Source organism: Podarcis erhardii, assembly GCF_964252035.2.
Source record: "Podarcis erhardii genome assembly, chromosome: 5".
In the NCBI taxonomy this organism is placed as follows: Eukaryota; Metazoa; Chordata; class Lepidosauria; order Squamata; family Lacertidae; genus Podarcis; species Podarcis erhardii.
Window position 1 is genome coordinate 78166061 of NC_138509.1, and position 18108 is coordinate 78184168.

At 44.6% G+C, this 18108-nt stretch overlaps 1 protein-coding gene across 1 annotated transcript; it reads left to right on the plus strand.

Moving 5' to 3' along the window:
• Nucleotides 1-7078: 7078 nt before the first annotated feature.
• On the plus strand, nucleotides 7079-12255 carry LOC309342777 (uncharacterized protein; the record flags this gene model as incomplete). Its single annotated transcript, XM_081863602.1, has 3 exons — nucleotides 7079-7211; nucleotides 7397-7897; nucleotides 11252-12255. 3 exons carry the CDS (start codon nucleotides 7079-7081, stop codon nucleotides 11824-11826), a joined length of 1209 nt encoding a protein of 402 aa, XP_081719728.1. The 3' UTR covers nucleotides 11827-12255.
• Between the last annotated feature and the right edge of the window lie 5853 nt (nucleotides 12256-18108).

The window sequence follows — 18108 nt, forward strand, 5'->3', positions numbered from 1 at the left end:
AGGAAGTACAAAATTTAGGATAGAAAGCTAACATAAAATAGCCCAAGTGGCCAGCTCAGGGATGAAAAGCCAGCAGCCCCAAAGACTGAAAATATCCCAAGCAAAGCAAAGAGATGCTTATTTGTTCTTCAGATAGAACCAGGCTGCTGCTTAAGGAATCCTTAAGTTGAAATGCCTCCATCAGCCTCTCTCTCTGTTCCCCTGCCCCCCCCCAGCCCAATTTGGAAATGGCAAATCAAATCAATTATTTAAAACTGATGCTGCTTCTGAAACAGGACATCACAATCTACTTGCAGCCTTTTAAATTATATAGATTTTAATAGTGGCTTTTAAAGATCCAGTGAAGAAACTTCAGCCTTGCACTTTCAAAAATGGCAGCTGCCTGCTGGAATTGAAAGGCAATCCTGCTCTTTCTCACTGGTGTCTGTTGGTTATAGGCTCAAAAGCTGCCTTGCGCTTGTATAGGTTCAGTGCTTTATCGAAGATGCCAGAAATGATTTCCATGGGTTGTTGATTCAGGGTTCCTATTCTAGAGCAATCAATACCCCTCAGTTATTGAAGGCTAAAGGGACGTGGGTGGTGCTGTCGGTTAAACCACAGAGCCTAGGGCTTGCCGATCAGAAGGTCGGCAGTTTGAATCCCCACAACGGGGTGAGCTCCTGTTGCTCGGTCCCTCCTCCTGCCAACCTAGCAGTTCGAAAGCACGTCAAAGTGCAAGTAGCAGGAAGGTAAACGGGGTTTCCGTGCGCTGCCTTTTTTTTTTTAATAGATAATTTTATTCAATACAAGTTAAAATACATACATAATCACAACAAAAGAAAATACAAAAGAGAAAAACAAATACCGGTACATCTATCCAAGGAAAAGGAATTAGAGAATATTTTGTCTCTTTTCATATTTACAGTTATTTATACCTCTATAAAATGCTATTCATGATAACACAGTGAAATGAAATGTAAGATATCAGAATAAAGAAAAAGGGAACAAAAAGAGAATAAAAAAGTAAAAAAAAGGTCATATATGAAATTTTTTTTAAAGTAGATAAGTACTCACAATACATAGCCATTTCTCATCTATATTTACATTCAATTGTATAATTTCGTCTTGTCCTTATCTACCTTAAACAAATTGTTTCTTTTGAAAGAAAAAAGAAAAAAAGAAGAAAAAGAAAAGAAAAGAAAAGAAAACGACTTTCACCGTTTACCTCACGCGTTTTTAATAATCCGTTCTTCAGAGCCTCTGTTCTTCATATTTTCCCTTTGGGTTTCCTTAATGTATTTTTGTATCTTTTTTTTATATTACGCACAAGATTATTCTAAACACAACCAGATTTTTGTAGTTGAGCCCTGGTTTTGTAAATAATCATTTAAACACTCCCATTGCTTCATAACCATAGTTTTGGATTTTCTCCTTATTATATCTGTCAATTTTGCTAATTCCAGGTACTCGCAAAGTTTCCCCAACCATTCTCTTTTTGTTGGGATGCTTCCCTCTTTCCAATAGCTAGCAATCAAAATTCTTGCCGCTGTTGTCGCATATAGAAATAAGTTAATTTTCTCTTTGGGGATATCTTTATCTAAGATTCCTAATAAATATGCCTCTGCCTTTTTTTAATGTGATGTCATTATCAATTTTTTTATTTCGTCATGGATCATGTCCCAAAAGATTTTAATCTTTGGGCAAGTCCACCACATGTGATATAATGTACCTTTTGTTCTGTTACATTTCCAACATTTGTCGTTGTTCCTTTTATTTATTTTTGACAATCTGTCAGGGGTTAGGTACCATCTGTGGTGCATTTTTCTGAAATTCTCCCTTAATAAATCACAAGCAGTAAAATTTATATTTTCCTCCCAAAAAGTTTTCCATCTTTCCAGATCTATCTCATATCCCAAATCGTGCTCCCATTTTAACATGTTTTCCCCTTTCGTCTCTTGTTCTAGGGTGGTTTTCATTAATAGTCTATACATTTTTGCAAGTATTTTTTGATCGCTCTGTAGTATTTCCTTTTCTAATTTTGAGGTTTTATTTTCAAATCCCCCCCTTTTTATGTCTTTTTCATAAGTTGCTTTTAATTGATAATATTGTAACCAATTTATTCTAAATGTTTGTAATTGTTCGTAAGTTTTTAATTTAATATTTCCATCTGCTTCCTCTAATATTTCCTTATATGTTGGCCAAGTCTCTTTTACATTACTCTTTCATGTTGTAGTTGCTTCCACTGGCGAAACCCATTGGGGAGTTTTCTCAATAATCTTTCCTTTTGTTCTTTCCCAGACATCCAATAGAGCCTTTCTTACTATGTGGTTTGTAATTTTTTTGTTTTGTTCTTTTTTATCATAGAATAAGTAGCCGTGCCATCCATATATTTTGTCCCAGCCCTCTAATGTTAGGACTTCATTATCTTTTAATAATATCCATTTTTTTATCCAGCACCAACACGCAGCCTCAAAATACTTCCTTAAATCTGGCACTGCAAATCCTCCACTTTCTTTTGGGCCCATCATTACTTCTGATTTTATCCTTGCTTTTTCCCCCTGCCATATAAAATTTGCAAGGTCTCTTTGCCAGCTTATAAAATATTTAGTTCCTATTACAATTGGAATCGTTTGGAATAAAAATAGAATTTTGGGGAGTATCATCATTTTAATCATAGATATTCTTCCTCCTAATGATAGTTTTAATTTTCCCCATTTGTCCATACTTCCTTTAATTTCTTTCCATTTTTTAATATAATTATCCTTAAATAAATTTGTATTTTTATTTGTAATCCATATCCCTATGTAGTTCACTTTATTTTCTATTTTTAGTCCTGCTATTTCTTCTAATTCCTTTTTTCCTTTCTCGCCTATATTCTTAGTTATCAATTTCGATTTATCTTTGTTCAATTTGAATCCTGCTACTTCACCAAATTCTTTCATTCTTTCCAATGCTTTATTTATACTTTCTTTTGGTGTTTCGGTTGTAATGATCACATCGTCTGCAAATGCTCTTACTTTATAACACTGTGTCCCAAGACATATGCCTTTTATTTCTTCATCCTTTCTCAGAGCTATTAATAGAGTTTCTAATATTGTTATAAATAGGAGTGGGGATAAAGGACATCCCTGTCGCGTCCCTCTCTCGATGTCGAATTCTTCTGTAATTTCATTGTTTAGGATTAATTTAGCTGTTTGTTTTTTGTAGATTGCTTGAATTCCATTCATAAATCTTTTACCTAAATTTAAGCTTTCACATGTTTTGATCATAAATTTCCAAGAGACACTGTCAAATGCCTTTTCAGCGTCTACTAAAAGCATTGAAATTTCTTTACTTGGATTCATTTCGACATATTCTATTAAGTCTATAATTATTCTAGTGTTGTCCTTTATTTGTCTGGCTGGTAAAAATCCTGCCTGATCTTTTTTAATTATCCTTTTTAGCAGAGTTTTCATTCTATTTGCAAGGACTCCAGTAAATATTTTATAGTCTATATTCAATAAAGATATTGGCCTGTAGTTTCTTATAAGTCTCAAATCTGTACCTTGCTTTTGGATAAGGGTTATTAATGCTTCTTGCCACGAGTTAGGTATTTCTCCTTTATCTAAAATTTCATTCATAATTAATCGCAATTTGGGTGTTATTATTTCCTCTAATTTTTTATAATATGTTACTGAAATTCCGTCTGGTCCAGGCGATTTCCCCTCCTTCATATTTTTAATCACTTTTCTAATCTCTTCAAGTTCAATATTTGAATTTAATATTGCATATTCTTCTTCTTCTATATCTGGTAGTCTATTTTCTGATAGGTATTTTTGAATTTTCTTTTCCTCTTTTAATTCTACTTTATATAATTTTTTGTAATATTTTATAAAACTTTCTTTAATTTGTTTTGGGTCAATGATTTCCTTTTCTTCGTCAATAATTCTATTTATTACTCTTTCTACCTGTCTTTCTTTGATAAACCATGCCAGCATCCTACCCAGTTTATTTGCCTGTTCAAAATATCTTTGTTTCGTCCATATAATTTTTTTTCTCTACTTCCCTATTTATTAAATTTGATAAGTGGGCTCCTGCCAACCTAGCAGTTCGAAAGCACGTCAAAGGGCAAGTAGCGGGAAGGTAAACGGCGTTTCCCTGCACTGCTCTGGTTCGCCAGAAGCAGCTTAGTCATGCCAGCCACATGACCTGTTAGCTGTACGCCGGCTCCCTCGGCCAATAAAGCAAGATGAGCGCCGCAACCCCAGAGTCGGCCACGACTGGACCTAATGGTCAGGGGTCCCTTTACCTTTTTAAACAACACCCTTTTGCTCTCTCTCAGGTCATCACTCTGTGCTTTCACTGAAATTGTGAATTAGGCACAGTTTAGGCGTTAAAGATTTTTCTTTTTTAAAAAAAATCATAGCCTCCGGAATTGTGTTTTATAAAACAGATAACTAAACATCAGTGACAAACGAACTCGTTCTTCTCTCACCCCTGTCAGGAGTTCAGCCTACACTTGAGCAGGACTCTGGCAGAGATACATGCCCAACTGGCATGTTCCCTCCCTCCTGGTCAATCGTTCAGGAGCTTCAGAAGCTTTCTTCAGCCCGAACATCACAGCAACCAATGCCAACAGACACTGGCACACTTAGGGATCCGCAGAGTTTGCGTAGTTGCGTAACATACCTCAGCAACTCAGCATTTTGGCTAATCTACTTTATTTACATATAAACACACATGGAGCACTGCAACATGGCTCCCTCTCTCTCTAGCATCAGACAGCAAAGAGAAAAAGAACAAAGGACAATAGTCCCACTTTACGGAACACAGTAACACAAACATCCTGTCTCCGTCACTTCCCACTCTGTGGAGTCAAAACATACACCACCATGTGATAGACAAAAATCCCATGACTGCAATCACGGAGCAAGAATTCTAACAACCCCAATATCCTTCTAAGCTGGAAGGAGAGCAGCCATCTCACCTCTTCTCTCTATTTTCTTTCTACAGTGTGCCTGCTCAGGCTCAGTCTTCCCTACAGAGAAGCAGGGGAAGAAGTTAGTAACCAGTTAGACTACTTAATTTACCTTTCACATTATTACCCACCATTATTTACATCACCTAACATCATGCAACTATTGTGTGGCTTGAATCTTTGAACTGCCCCGCTTTTCCAAAAGCCCTTTCCATGGTCAGCAAAACCAAACCAACAGACTGGTAGCCATTGGAGCATGGTATGGGAGCAGCCCGCAAATCCCTTTGCATTTGTGTTGACCCTTTGTGTGATCAATAGGTGAAAGAGGTGAAAGAGGTGAAAGACGAGGACTTCACTTGCTTTCTTCAGTGGAATCTAAATTTCGTGGGTGGGGCAAAGCAATAGGGCTGCCCTGTGTCTGGAATTTCCTGGACCTAGCCAGAAACAGTGCCCGGGCGGAAATGACTGAAATGTCCAGGGAAATCAAGTCATATGTCAACCCATGTTGGAAATGTAGATTTGGGCAAATTTCCTTTAAAATAGCTCAACAACTATGGGCAAAACTAAAAAAAGAAGCTCAAAATTTTTGCCCCCCAAACAACAACAAAGCGTGTTCTCCCTAACAGAGAGCACGTGTTGCGGTTGGGGAACAGGCCGCCCTGCCATGACTAGGCAAATTGATCAGCAACCCTGGCCTTAAGGGTTAATTGGGTTGCTGGGGAGCATTGATTGTTACCAACTCGGAGGAGGAGTCAGAAGCTATAAATAGAAGGGCCAGGCGTGGGGACGTCCTCTTGGCCGTTTTGCATCGGATCAGGAGCTGCTCCGAGACGGTTGTATTTCGCCTTACTGCTTTCGATTTCATCGGGCCTACCTTTTATTCCTGGCTTTCCCTCGTCCTTTCCTTTGCCTTAATTGATTTCAACCTCCCCCCCACTTTTTCCTTCCCACCCTTTCACTAAATTATATCCTATTTACCCCTCAATTAATTTTTCCTACATAATTTAAAACGGTAAAGCGCTAAGGCTAGAGGGTGGGTTCCCCCCCCCGGCCTTCCGGGGCCTGCCTTCGGGCTAGGCGTCCGGTTTTATTCACCCCCCTAATTTTGTAGGGCGCGCGCTGCTGACTGCCGCCGTGGGCCTTAGCTTCAAAGACCAACTCCCCCCCCCCCGCTGGTGGGTCTCGCCGGCGCCAGGCCTGGGGCTCCGGGGACGGCGGTGGGAGCCCGGGGTGAGCGATCTAGGCCTCACGGTCTCCCGCTGGGGCTAACGGCCCGCCCTCCCCCCTTTTTTACCCCCTTTTACCTTTGCCGCTTTGGAGCGCTTCGAAGGACGCTCTCCATTTTCGCGGTCTCTCCTCCGGGGCCGCGGCGGCGCCCGCCGCGTGGAAGGGGGGTATTCTTTCCCCGGGGTGGCCCTTGGGGCACCGCGTGGGGTAAATTTTCTACCCGCCATTGGGCTGCGTGGCGCGAGCGGCGCGAGACCGTGAGCGGCCCAAAGAACTTGGGGGCGGTTAGCTCCGGCGGCGGCGTTCCCGATCCGGCGGCTGCGTCGGGGGGGCGGGCCTCCTTGTTCGCCCGGCTTCTCCTCCCCTCTCTGTTGGAGTTGGCGGGGCCGCTTCCACAGGACCGAGAGCGGAGGTCCGGGATTGCGCCCGCCATTTTGCCTCCCTCATCGTCGCACCACCGCGAGAGGTCAATTCCTCGCGGTGGAGGCCTTCTCTCGTCTGGCTCCCCCTTGTGGCCAAGCAGAGTTAATGCGGCTGGGTCATTCGCTTGGGCTCCCCCTGGTGGCTCAGTGCAGCGCTGAACCTTCTTCCAAGTGAGCTCGGGGCTGTTGGGAGCCCCCTGCTGGTTGTACAGGAAGTGTGTGGCTGTGGCCTTTTTATTGCCAGTATAGACAATTAAATAATAAAGAATTAAATAAATAATACAGATAGATAGATAGATAGATAGATAGATAGATGGTATAGGCTGCCTTTTTATTAACACTTTTATTGAACAATTGTTTCGGTTACATTTTATTGCTTTCTCTTATTAGCATTTGGAGTGTTAATTTTTTACTTTAAATTCCTTATCCGTGGACACCAGTGACGCCTGGCTCCGGCAATAATTAATTCTCAATTTAATTCCTAATAGCAGGTATGGCCCCTAAGAAGGTCGCCGCCCATCCCGGCCCAGCCTCTGGTGTGAAACGGCCTATTAGAGGTCCATCACAGGCACTTCGTTCTCCCACCTCAAGTCAACCGGTGGGACGGGTACAATCTTTGGTGGAAAGTATGGCAGGCAATCCAGTGGCCCTATCTCGCTTTGCAGCCGAAATGGATGGTCTCCTTCAACAGTGTTCTGCTCAGCCTTCCACGTCTAGAAGGTGTCCGCGTCCAGTAGTGGCGCCATCCCCAGCGTGAAGAGGAGAGGAGAGAGATGGCTCATCACCTGGGGGTTTGATGATTGATTCCCAGATAGCCATCCCCGTGACTTACCTGCTGCTCGTGGCCGTTCTTGGAGGCCGCGCCGTTCCTCTGGGAGGGCCGCGGGGGGGAAAACCACTTTGGCAGCTTCCACCCGCCGAGCTGTGCTCACCCAGCCTTCGGATGAGGTGGCCTCAGGTTCCGGTATCTCACTTGTTGTTTCTCCTCATTCAGCTCCAGGTACATCACAGCTGAGCCCTGATTCTGAGTCTTCCATTGAAGACAGTCTACCAGTTCCTGCCAGGAAGTCTTCGGGCGGTAAACGTCGCTGCAGGAGGTCTTCACTGAAGCGTGCCAAGCGGAGGAGGGGCGAATCATCCTCTTCCTATACTGCCCCAGGTCCTTCACGGCAGGATCCTGACTCTGAGTCCTCTATTGAAGACAGCTTGCCAGTGCCTGCCAGAAGGTCGTCAGGCGGAAAGCGTCGCTGCAAGAGATCTTCGCGGAGGCACGCAAAACAGAGGAGGGACGACTCGTCGTCCTCTTATACCGGTATGTCTTCTTCTAGTTCTGATGGTGAGGCAGATAGATCTATGGAGCTTTACTGGGGCTATGGAGAAGCAGCCTCAGGGCTCCCGAGGTGGGCTTGGGAACGTTGGGCTAACACGCACTGGGCAAAGTATGGGGCAGTACAGGAATGTAAAGATGGCGTGTTGGTACCCGACGTTAAGGTCTCTACCAATTCCGCCAGAGACGTCATTCCAGGTTCGCATTTGTCGGCTAAGTTGCGAGCTAGGATTCTAAATGGCCGTTATGTTGAGATGTTTAAGTTGGCCCCTCCTTCAGAGGACCAGGAGAGGGCAAGCTCTTCAAGGAAGCGCTCTGGTGTGTCCAGTACAGACAGGACATTCGAACATTGGCTCGATTGTTTCCAAGTCTTTGCTGGAGTGGTCTTTGCTTATCCGCGGAGATCTCTTCATTTGTTAGTTTACTTATCTATTGTTCGCTCTGCTTTCACCAAAGCTGGTGAAAAAGCTGCGATCAAATATGATGAGAATTTTAGGCGCAGGGCGGCTAAGATTCCCTCGGCCCGCTGGGATCGTAAAGATCTTCACGTATGGACCACTCACGTGGTCCCACTCATTGATAAAAAGGCGCCAGAGCAACAGAGGATAAGGTCAGGGGCCTTTAAAACCAGCCGTCGCCTATTATGCCTGTCAGCGTCAGGGGTGCAAATTTGCTCACATGTGCGAGAGGTGCAATGGCTTGCACGCCGCTTCCTCCTGTTATGCTGGTCGGCGGCCCTTTCGCGGGGGAAAAGGGGGTTCCCAACAAACCCCCAAGGCAACCCCCCCCGCCTCAACCTCGGGAACAGGAAAATAATGTGTTGACCTCCTTGGCTTTTACGCCTGTTCGCCTGCAGGTCCTGCAAAGTTGGTTGCAATCCTACCCCAATAGGGAGGCTGCATGTTATTTGAGTAACAGTTTTTCCTTTGGTTTTCGGATTCCAGTAGCCATGTTTCCCATGGCACGTAATCCTGTTAACCAGAAATCAGTTCGCGAGCTACCTCAGGTTGCTCGCAAGAAGATTGAAAAGGAGGTGACCATGCAGCGCATGGCCGGGCCTTTCAGTGACCCCCCGTTTCATAATTTGCATGTATCCCCATTGGTTATCGTGCCAAAAAAGGCCCCTGGTGAGTTTCGACTAATTCATAATTTGTCACATCCCAAGGGTACGTCAGTTAATGATGTTATTCCTCCGGAGCTATGCTCCGTGAAGTATGCCTCCCTTGATCAGGCGATCAAGATGATTCGGAAATTTGGGCAAGCTGCTTTATTGGCAAAATGCGATATCGAATCGGCTTTTCGCCTTTTGCCAATTCATCCGGAGGATTTTTGGTTGCTAGGCTTTCAGTTTGAGGGCAGCTATTATTTCGATAAAGCTATGCCTATGGGATGTTCAATTGCATGTGCTGCTTTTGAATCCTTTAGCACCTTTTTGGAATGGGCCCTTAAGTCTAAGACAGGAATGGGCGGAGTCACACATTATTTGGATGATTATTTATTGGCCTCGGCTGGTGACACAGGCGACTGCTTATTGCTACTGCGAGCATTTGCTGACATCACACGGGAACTTGGGGTTCCCCTGGCCGCGGACAAGACTGAGGGTCCTTCGACCCAGCTTACTTACCTGGGTATCCTTTTGGATACGGTGGCTCAGACATCTAGCTTGCCGAGTGACAAACTGATGGCCTTAAAAAAGATTATAGAAGAATTGCTTCCTTTGAAGAAAGTGTCTCTTAGGCAACTCCAGTCTCTTATAGGACACCTGAATTTCGCTTGCAGAGTGGTGGCTCCTGGGCGCCCTTTCTGTTCTCGCCTAGCTCGACTCACTTCAGGTTTGAAGGCTCCACATCATAGGGTGCGCCTTTCGAGTTAAGTGAGGGCCGACCTTTCCATGTGGTTGGAATTCCTGGAGGAATTCAATGGGGTGTCGTTATGGCAAGACACGTTGAACTTACATAATGACTTTCAGGTGCAATCTGATGCTGCAGGTTCGCTAGGTTTTGGTCTTTATTGGAAGGGCCGCTGGTGTGCAAAACGTTGGCCGTCTGAATGGAGGGGAGGTGAGATTACGCGGGACCTAACTTTTCTCGAGTTTTTTCCCATTGCAGTGGCAGTGCATTTGTGGGTCGAGGAGTTCAGGAACCATCGTGTCTGCTTCTGGACTGACAACCAGGCAGTGGTGACAGTGCTGGCCAAGCTGTCGTCATGCTCCCCTCGGGTGTCGGCCCTTTTGCGAGCCTTCATGCTGCACTGTTTGCGTTGTAATATAGTTTTTTCTGCTCGTTTTATTCCTGGGGTGTCTAATGAAATTGCTGATGCTCTGTCCCGTTTTCAGATGGAGCGGTTCAGACTCCTGGTTCCAGAGGCACGGATACTTCCGGAATATTTCCCGGATCATCTCTGGAACCTTGGCAACAATTAGTTTTGCAGGGAGTAGCGGCATCGGTTTCCCCTTCCACCCTGCGATCTTATACAAAAGTTTGGGATGATTTTTTGACATTTATGCGTCAGTCTGCCAGCGAAATTAGAGGGGCCCCACCCACTTCTTCACAGGTGTTAAAATATCTGGCACACTTATTTCAATTGGGGCGGGCAGCTAAGACAATTAGGATGCAAGCAGCTGCCATTGCATTTTTCTGTAAAACATTTTATGATAAGGATCCTTGCGCAAGGTTTATTGTTCGCAAGGCCCTTGAGGGCTGGAGTAGGTTGTGTCCTCCCCGGCCTGCGAAAAGGCGCCCCATATCTTTTGACATGCTAAGCTGTATGCGGAAAAAGCTGCGGGTGGTGTGTTGGTCGGGGTATGAGGCACGCCTGTTCTCGGCTGCCTTCTCCATCGCCGTTTTCGGTGCCTTAAGAGTAGGCGAAATGGTGGTGGAGGATCATAGGGATGGTCGCTCTTGGGGCCTTTTCCTGCAAGACATGCAGCTATTCCCTACTGAACTGAGGATCACTGTTAGGCATTCAAAGATGGATCAGAGGGGTAGGGGTGCTCTCATTCGTCTCCCCGCTACGGGGGAAGCAGGTCCTTGCCCTGTAAAAGACGTTAGCAAGTACCTGGCGGTGCGCACCCAAGGGGATGGGCCTCTGCTCAGGCATGAGGACGGGTTGCCACTCTCAAGGCAACAATTTACAAAAGTGATGCAAAAAGCGATTCTGGCTTGTGGTGGCACAGCTGGAGATTTTGCCCCCCATTCGTTCCGGATTGGGGCTGCCACAACTGCAGCTCATTGGGGCTTGTCAGCCGCCAGGATAAAGGACTTGGGCCATTGGAAATCGAATGCGTTCAGAGGCTATGTTCGCTAACTTTGTTTACTCTGTTTGTTTATGTTATGTCAGGTCTGGCGGCTGTCCGCGTATGGATGGTGGGGCACAGCATCGTCCATTGGGCTGGTGTCGCAGCACGGCAGGCTGGTGTGGGTCCAGGTCTTGGCCTTCCTCCACATGTTCAGTTGTCCTGGCAGTCCAGACGGGGAATGCGTTGGTCGGAGCTCCTACCACGGATCCGGAGCCAGTTGCTCCGTGAGGGGCCGCCATCGGCTATTGTAATACAGCTGGGAGAGAACGACCTGGTTGCTATGGACTGTTTTTCACTGCGTGCTGCAATTTTGACGGACCTGGGGACATTGCAGGCTATGGTGCCTACAGCTAAAATATTTTGGTCTCAGCTTTTGCAACGATGCGTGTGGAGGGGCAGCCGTTGCCCAGTCGCCACTGAAAGGGCCAGAAAGCGCATCAATTCAGCTGTGACAAAACGGATTGCTGAGCTGGGTGGAGACGTGATTTCTCACCCTGCAATTCTTTTTAAGATGCCATCCTTTTCCCGAGCTGATGGCGTGCACCTTTCTGCTTCAGGGAATGAGGCTTGGATAGGTGCGGTGGCGGCCAAGCTGAGGTCTTGGTTGGGTCTGTGAGTGGTTTGGCGGTGAGCTGGAGGCTCCATGGCGGTTAGGCATTGGTTAATTGGTGCTTGGAGGGGTAAGTGCCTACCCCTCCAAATGATGCGGAAAGGGAATTCCGTTAAAGGAATCCAGGGGCTTGCCATTCTTTTCGTCCTTGTCCGTGGAGCCGGACTTGGGCCATGCAAGCCCCACCGGAACATGAGGGTGAGAAGTGAGGGTCTGTTTCCCGGCCTCACTTCTCATCCAATACTTGTTTCCCACGCTGGCTTCCGGTGGAGTCCGGAAGGGCCAGCTCTGTCCTTGAGGGCCAGGACAGATAGTCATAACCAATGCCTAAGCAACCACTCACATTTTTTTGTATTTTGAATAAAGTTGTGGCCAAAATTATGCCAAAAACCTTAAACAAAAATTGATGTGTGAAGTGTGTAATTATTTGGGGGGCGGCACTGTGGAACTCAACACGCAACACTCAACAACCCTACAATACACTAGAACGATAAACCGAATTAGGGGACAGCTGAGTAGTTCTATCTCCCTGCAGTTGGTTCCATTGACTCATCTTGAAGGAAAGACTATGTTATAAGGGAAATACCTATAATAACACTTCTAAGACAATTCCGCAAAGACAATACTGCCTTCAGACCCAGAAAGTCCCAGCCAAAAAGATTAATAGAGCAGAGATTGGCATGCTTTGTTTTCCAGATCAATAAGTGAGTCATGGCTGTAATGCAAGTACAAGAGACTATTAAGTTTCTCTGCCTATGTAATGCACAGCACTCTCCTTGTACACTTGTAGCTGGAAACGCTATTAGTTTCTTAATGTACCTTACAACAACAAAGCCTAAATACATTGGGGGTGGGGTTTGTAATTTTGACAACTCTGCCTTTGAAAGCCTCAGTTCCACAGTTTCTCAGTGCTTTGCAAAACAAAGGATAGGAGTGGAGGAAAAGCAAGGAGCTGTTGAAGGGTGGGGCGAGGAGAAAGGCAGCTCCTGAAATATTCAATGGTAACACTGAGGCAGGTCTTTAAAACAGAAGTCAGGGCCCCCACTCTGCAGAAAGGAGAGCCCCCAAATGCAACAGGGCTGACTCACCATGTTTCGAACTAAGTGAGATAGTACACATTATCATCTGAAGGGCAGGGAGCTGTAAGACCATTTGAAGCAAGACAAGTAATGCACATTACCATCTGAAGTGTGGCTGGGCATATGATGTTCTGAAATAGTACCACCTAAAGAGCTCACCTGCCCCTGGTAAGACCATTAAGTCCAGAGTCTTATAATTACCTAAGTGCATCACTGGAAACATTACACGAAGAGAACTATTTTATATCATTTGAAGAATCTTAACTCTAATGATAAATTTATTTTATCTATTTTTGTTGTTGTTAATGCTGACTTCTAGTCCATAGCAGGAAATCCTCATTATGGTTTATGAAAAGGATAAAAACATAAAGGCTGCAATTCTCAGCATATTTATTAAGGAGCTGACCCCAAAAAGCTCAATCAGACTCACCACTGGCTAAATATGCTTAGGGTTTCCCTGAAAAATCAGTTGTCCAGTGCAATTCCATGCAAAGAACATGGCCCCATTCTCTGAGTAAAATGGGAGTCCTGGGAGCGTGTAGAGAGACAAGGCTGTACACTCATTCACAAACCCTTTTTGTGTTGCTTCTGGATAACAAACAGAACAAATATCAGAAGGTTCAAAGATAGGGATTTTTATTTTTATTTTTGCAGTTACAAACATTCTGTGTCCTTATCTGCTCATTCTAGAAAGTTATTCATTTTCAGAGCTGGTCAGAGTGTATGGCACACATTCTGTGCTCATGGAAATGATAATTCAGCCCACGTACAACCACATCCCTCCATACTGGTGTTTTATTGACTGGTATGCCCCAAGCTACAATGGCTCTCTGCAGCTCTGTGGGCAGAAGTGGACAGTCTGACACCTTCGCCAGCGGTCCTTTGCTACCAGGACAGTGCTGAGCACTGGGACTGGTAAAACTCAAAAAGTGGAGGGCAGGTGCTGCAAATTCCTCTATTCCCACTCCGCTACTCCTGATGCCCAGCTCAGATATTGACAAATTGTAGCATTGTAGCGTTGGAAGGGAACCTGAGTGGTAATGTCCTGAAAGAAATGTACCCCTCCTCTATTGAAGTTGGTCATGTGCGCTAGAACACTCACTTGCAGTAAACTAAGCATGTGCCTTACATAGGCAGCAGCTAAGGTTGCGAAGGGCTGAAACAATATGCCAAGGGAATGCCATATAAGAGTAACAAGAAGGGAGTAGCCTGTGATGATTGGATAAAAAAAAACACTGCAAAGGGGAGGAGAATGCTAATGATGTAAGAGCATATAAACCTGAACTGCCCTTTTCACAGGGCTCAGCCTTTGGGAAATTATTCCGCTGTGCCTTTAATTTCTGAAATAAAACTTCCTTGTTTCTACTTCTATTGCTGCGTTGTTGTTGTTTTTTAGTCATTTAGTCGTGTCCGACTCTTCGTGACCCCATGGACCAGAGCACTTTTCTCCACCACCTTCTGGGGGAGTCTGATGCGATGGCAGCCCTCTGTGATCTGACTGGTGGTGATTTTTGACGCTCTGGCTGCTGTTTGTTTTCCTCACCAGCTTACTTCCCCCAGTTGAGAGCCACAGAGCAAGTGTGCTTGTGCCAAAGACTCACATCTTATATTCCCTGGAGGGGAGGGAGATGAAACAGCATTAATTAGTAGCTCCAGGTGAACCTACTCCTTCAGAACACACCTTCTGAACAATTCCACTCCCATGTCCATCCCCAGTGATGCCACAAGCTACTAACAAGCACTGTCATTTACTTGAAGTGTTTCAATGGAGGAAGATGACTAGTAGGACTTTATCTATTTATTGCATTTGTAATCTACCCTTCTTCCACTGTGCATGGTTCTCTTCTTCCTCATCCTTCTTATCATCACAACTAGGGCCATGCAAAGTTGGTAATAGGCTCAGACCAGGTAGCAAATGTAGGCCTCATTTCAATAATGTTTACCATAGGGTCTCTCTCCCCTTGCCTCTACCAGGGGAACTCAGTGTAGCCCCCTCAAAATCATTGGCCCACCTGTCCCACCCCCCATTCTGCCCTGCTCACAAGAACCCTATAAAGCAGGTTAAACCTGAGAGATAGTGACTGACCCCATGAAGGGCACCCATTGAATTTCATAATTAAGTGGGGATTTGAACTCAGGTCTCTGTGATTTTTAATCAGAGACACCATGCTGAACATATTTTTAGCACAATTAGCCAAGTCTCCAAGAATACAAGCATTGTTTCCTCACTGAAGAAGCCAATTATTTTCAGGTACGAAGGTTTCAGGTGCATATTTAAAAGAAAGTTTAGCTTGGTCTGGAAGTCTCAATATTAGCGACATTTATTCAGGTTTTCACTTCCAACATGGCTACTTTTGTAGTTGGGATGACTGAATTAATGCACTGATTTGAAATCTCTATCTATATACCATTTTAGAAACTGAACAGGCTGCCAATGATATGTAAATCTTTATATATCCTTCACCCTAAGGCTTGTGAACATGGCAGAGATGAATTAATTCATGCAGACGGAATCTTCCCTTTTTAATTTGAGGAAAAATAAATCACACCAAAAGAACTTGGAAGGAGAAATCGACTGCGCGTGCCAAATTTTCAGAAGCATAAATCTTAACAAGATGCCATGATTCTGATTTTGGGACCTAAATTGGTATATACATGAGTCTAAGTATGAGCATGAGTAGATGTGAAAAAAATGTGATAGCTATTTTTGGATCCATGGGTCTCGATTCTTAGTGCTTCGTCGCTGTTGAATCCATCCTTTACCCCAGAGCATCCATTATAGTAGCAGGTGGTTTTAAAAACCGGTTGTTAGAATGTCACAGACTCTTTAACCAGAAAATCATGAGTATTTCCCCCAAAAGTGTTTTAGCTGGCAAGCAAAACGGTTAGTGGATAGCTGACATCAAGTTATATCAGATTGTCTCAAAATGCCTCATGCACAGTTATGATTAACAAATCATAAGCAAGAAGCAACCACAGAATCGAGGGAATGATTCTAAGGGTGCAATAGCACATATATTTTTAATTCATTCAATATTGTGCACACTCTATAAATAAAAATAATGGGGTTTTTTTGGTAGCTTGGAATATTTCCAGTTTCTTGTGCACAGCTTAATGTTCTGGGCTGCTTGCGTAACTGAACCCTCCAACAGTGATGAGCTACCAAAATAAATTTTGCTCTGTGACAGTGTTACCTTTTGTTAAATTAAATTGTTTGTGGTGCAGTCCTATGCATATTGTGCTGTGTATGAAATTCAAGGCCAGGATTTTGTAAATATCTATATTAAGGAAGCTTATATGACGCTGATGAAGACTCTGGCACCATTGGCTGAGAGTGGCTGATGTCACAGAAGCACTTCATTGGGAGATATTTGCAGGAATTTATATTACATTTTTATATTAATTCTTTTTGCATTGGCATATATAAACTGCTTAGAGATTTGTGTTCAGACCCAGAGGCCTCCCTCCTAAATAAAGACACATCTGACTCAAATTTTAGTTTTGGTTTTTGGAAGAATTTAGACCACAACTTTATTGATTACAGAAAAGTGAGTGGTTGCATAGGCTCTGGTTTGACTAGCCCCCTACACCCTTGCAGGTAGCGCTGACCCAGAGCTCTATCATAGGTCAGCCAAGGGTGAACACCTGAGGCAGGTGAAAAGTCTGGGAACAGACTCTATTCACTCCCCAGATGCTCCCCTGGACTCAGGCATGGGCACAACCCCTTTTCGGGGGTTGGCCAAACCATTTGAGTCCCTGGATAACTTAATGGAATACCCTTCACATAGGGATGGCAAGACCGTTCTCCCATCCCTATCACATGAAACAGTGCCTATCCGAAACCTTACAAGTTGTGACAAATTGCTACATGGCAGACGAAACCCAAATGGCAACAGCTAATCAGCCAAGTGGGAAAATTCCTGCTGTGCCCCTGTCCCAACGACAGATGACACACAACGGCATAGCAAGGCCAATCGCAAACGGCCCTAAAATTAGGGAGAGGTGGCGGGTGTTCAGATGCACAAGCCGAAAGAGGAAGCTCTGGGTCACGTGCATGGGTATATATAGGTCCCTCAATCCTTTTAGACTGCAACCCCATTGGCCAGATTGAAACCCGGCATAGAGGGACCTACCAATCGGGTGTTGTGGCTATCCAATGGACCCACCCACAACCAAGAGGCCAGTCTCCAGATCTCATCGCAACATGTGCCCTCTTTTAGGGAGGACACAATTTCTCTTTAAATATGAAGCAGTATATACATGAAATAACAAAATAGTGAAGATATGCAGGAGAAGCAGTAGGTCACAGGGAAGAAGGAAGCAGCAGGCAGTATTCCGAAAAAGTTCAGCAACCACAGCTCTTGAGCGCTCCAATAGGTTTGGCTTAGGGTATGGCAGGTTCCTGTGTTCCTAAGACACAAAAATGAGGAGAAGAATTATCTGAACTTAGAGTCTGTAGGGGGAGGCTTTTCATGACAGGCCACAATTGCAGCATTGAGGCCCTGAATTTAGATTAGTCCCAAAAATTTCCTGCCCATAGCTTTTCAGTCACTTCATTAGAGGAAAAATATATATACGTGGTGATGAATATAAACAAGGAAAAGTTAAAACTTACTTTTGTTCAGTTAGGGGAGCAGAAGGTTTGCTTCCAAGTGGGTCTCCCCCCCCCCATGTTTTCTTCTTCTTCTTTGGCAATCACTCGTAGCTGAGTAAAATTGTCCTCCATAAACACAATTTTAACAATGAGTCCGTAAGTGACTGTAGAGGCCAATTCTGGATCCACACGTTCTTCCACAGTGGGGACATTGGTTTCCGGGCGGAAGTTGATCACGGTGTGGATTTGCCAAGCGTGCCTTCCTCTTAGCACATTTCTCCCTTACGTCCTGAGTTCGAGCGTCTTCAAATCCCATGACACCTTTGGTGAAGGCTATTATCCAACTGGAGCGCTCGCAGGCCAGTGTTTTCCAGTTGTCAGTGTTTATACTACATTTTTTTAGATTTGACTTGAGACAGTCTTTAAACCTGTTTTGTTGACCACCAGCATTACACTTTCCATTTTTAAGTTTGGAATAGAGTAGTTGCTTTGGAAGACGATCATCAGGCATCCGCACAACATGACCAGTCCAACGAAGTTGGTGTTGAAGAATCATTGCTTCAACACTGGTGATCTTTGCTTCTTCCAGTACACTGATATTAGTTTACCTGTCTT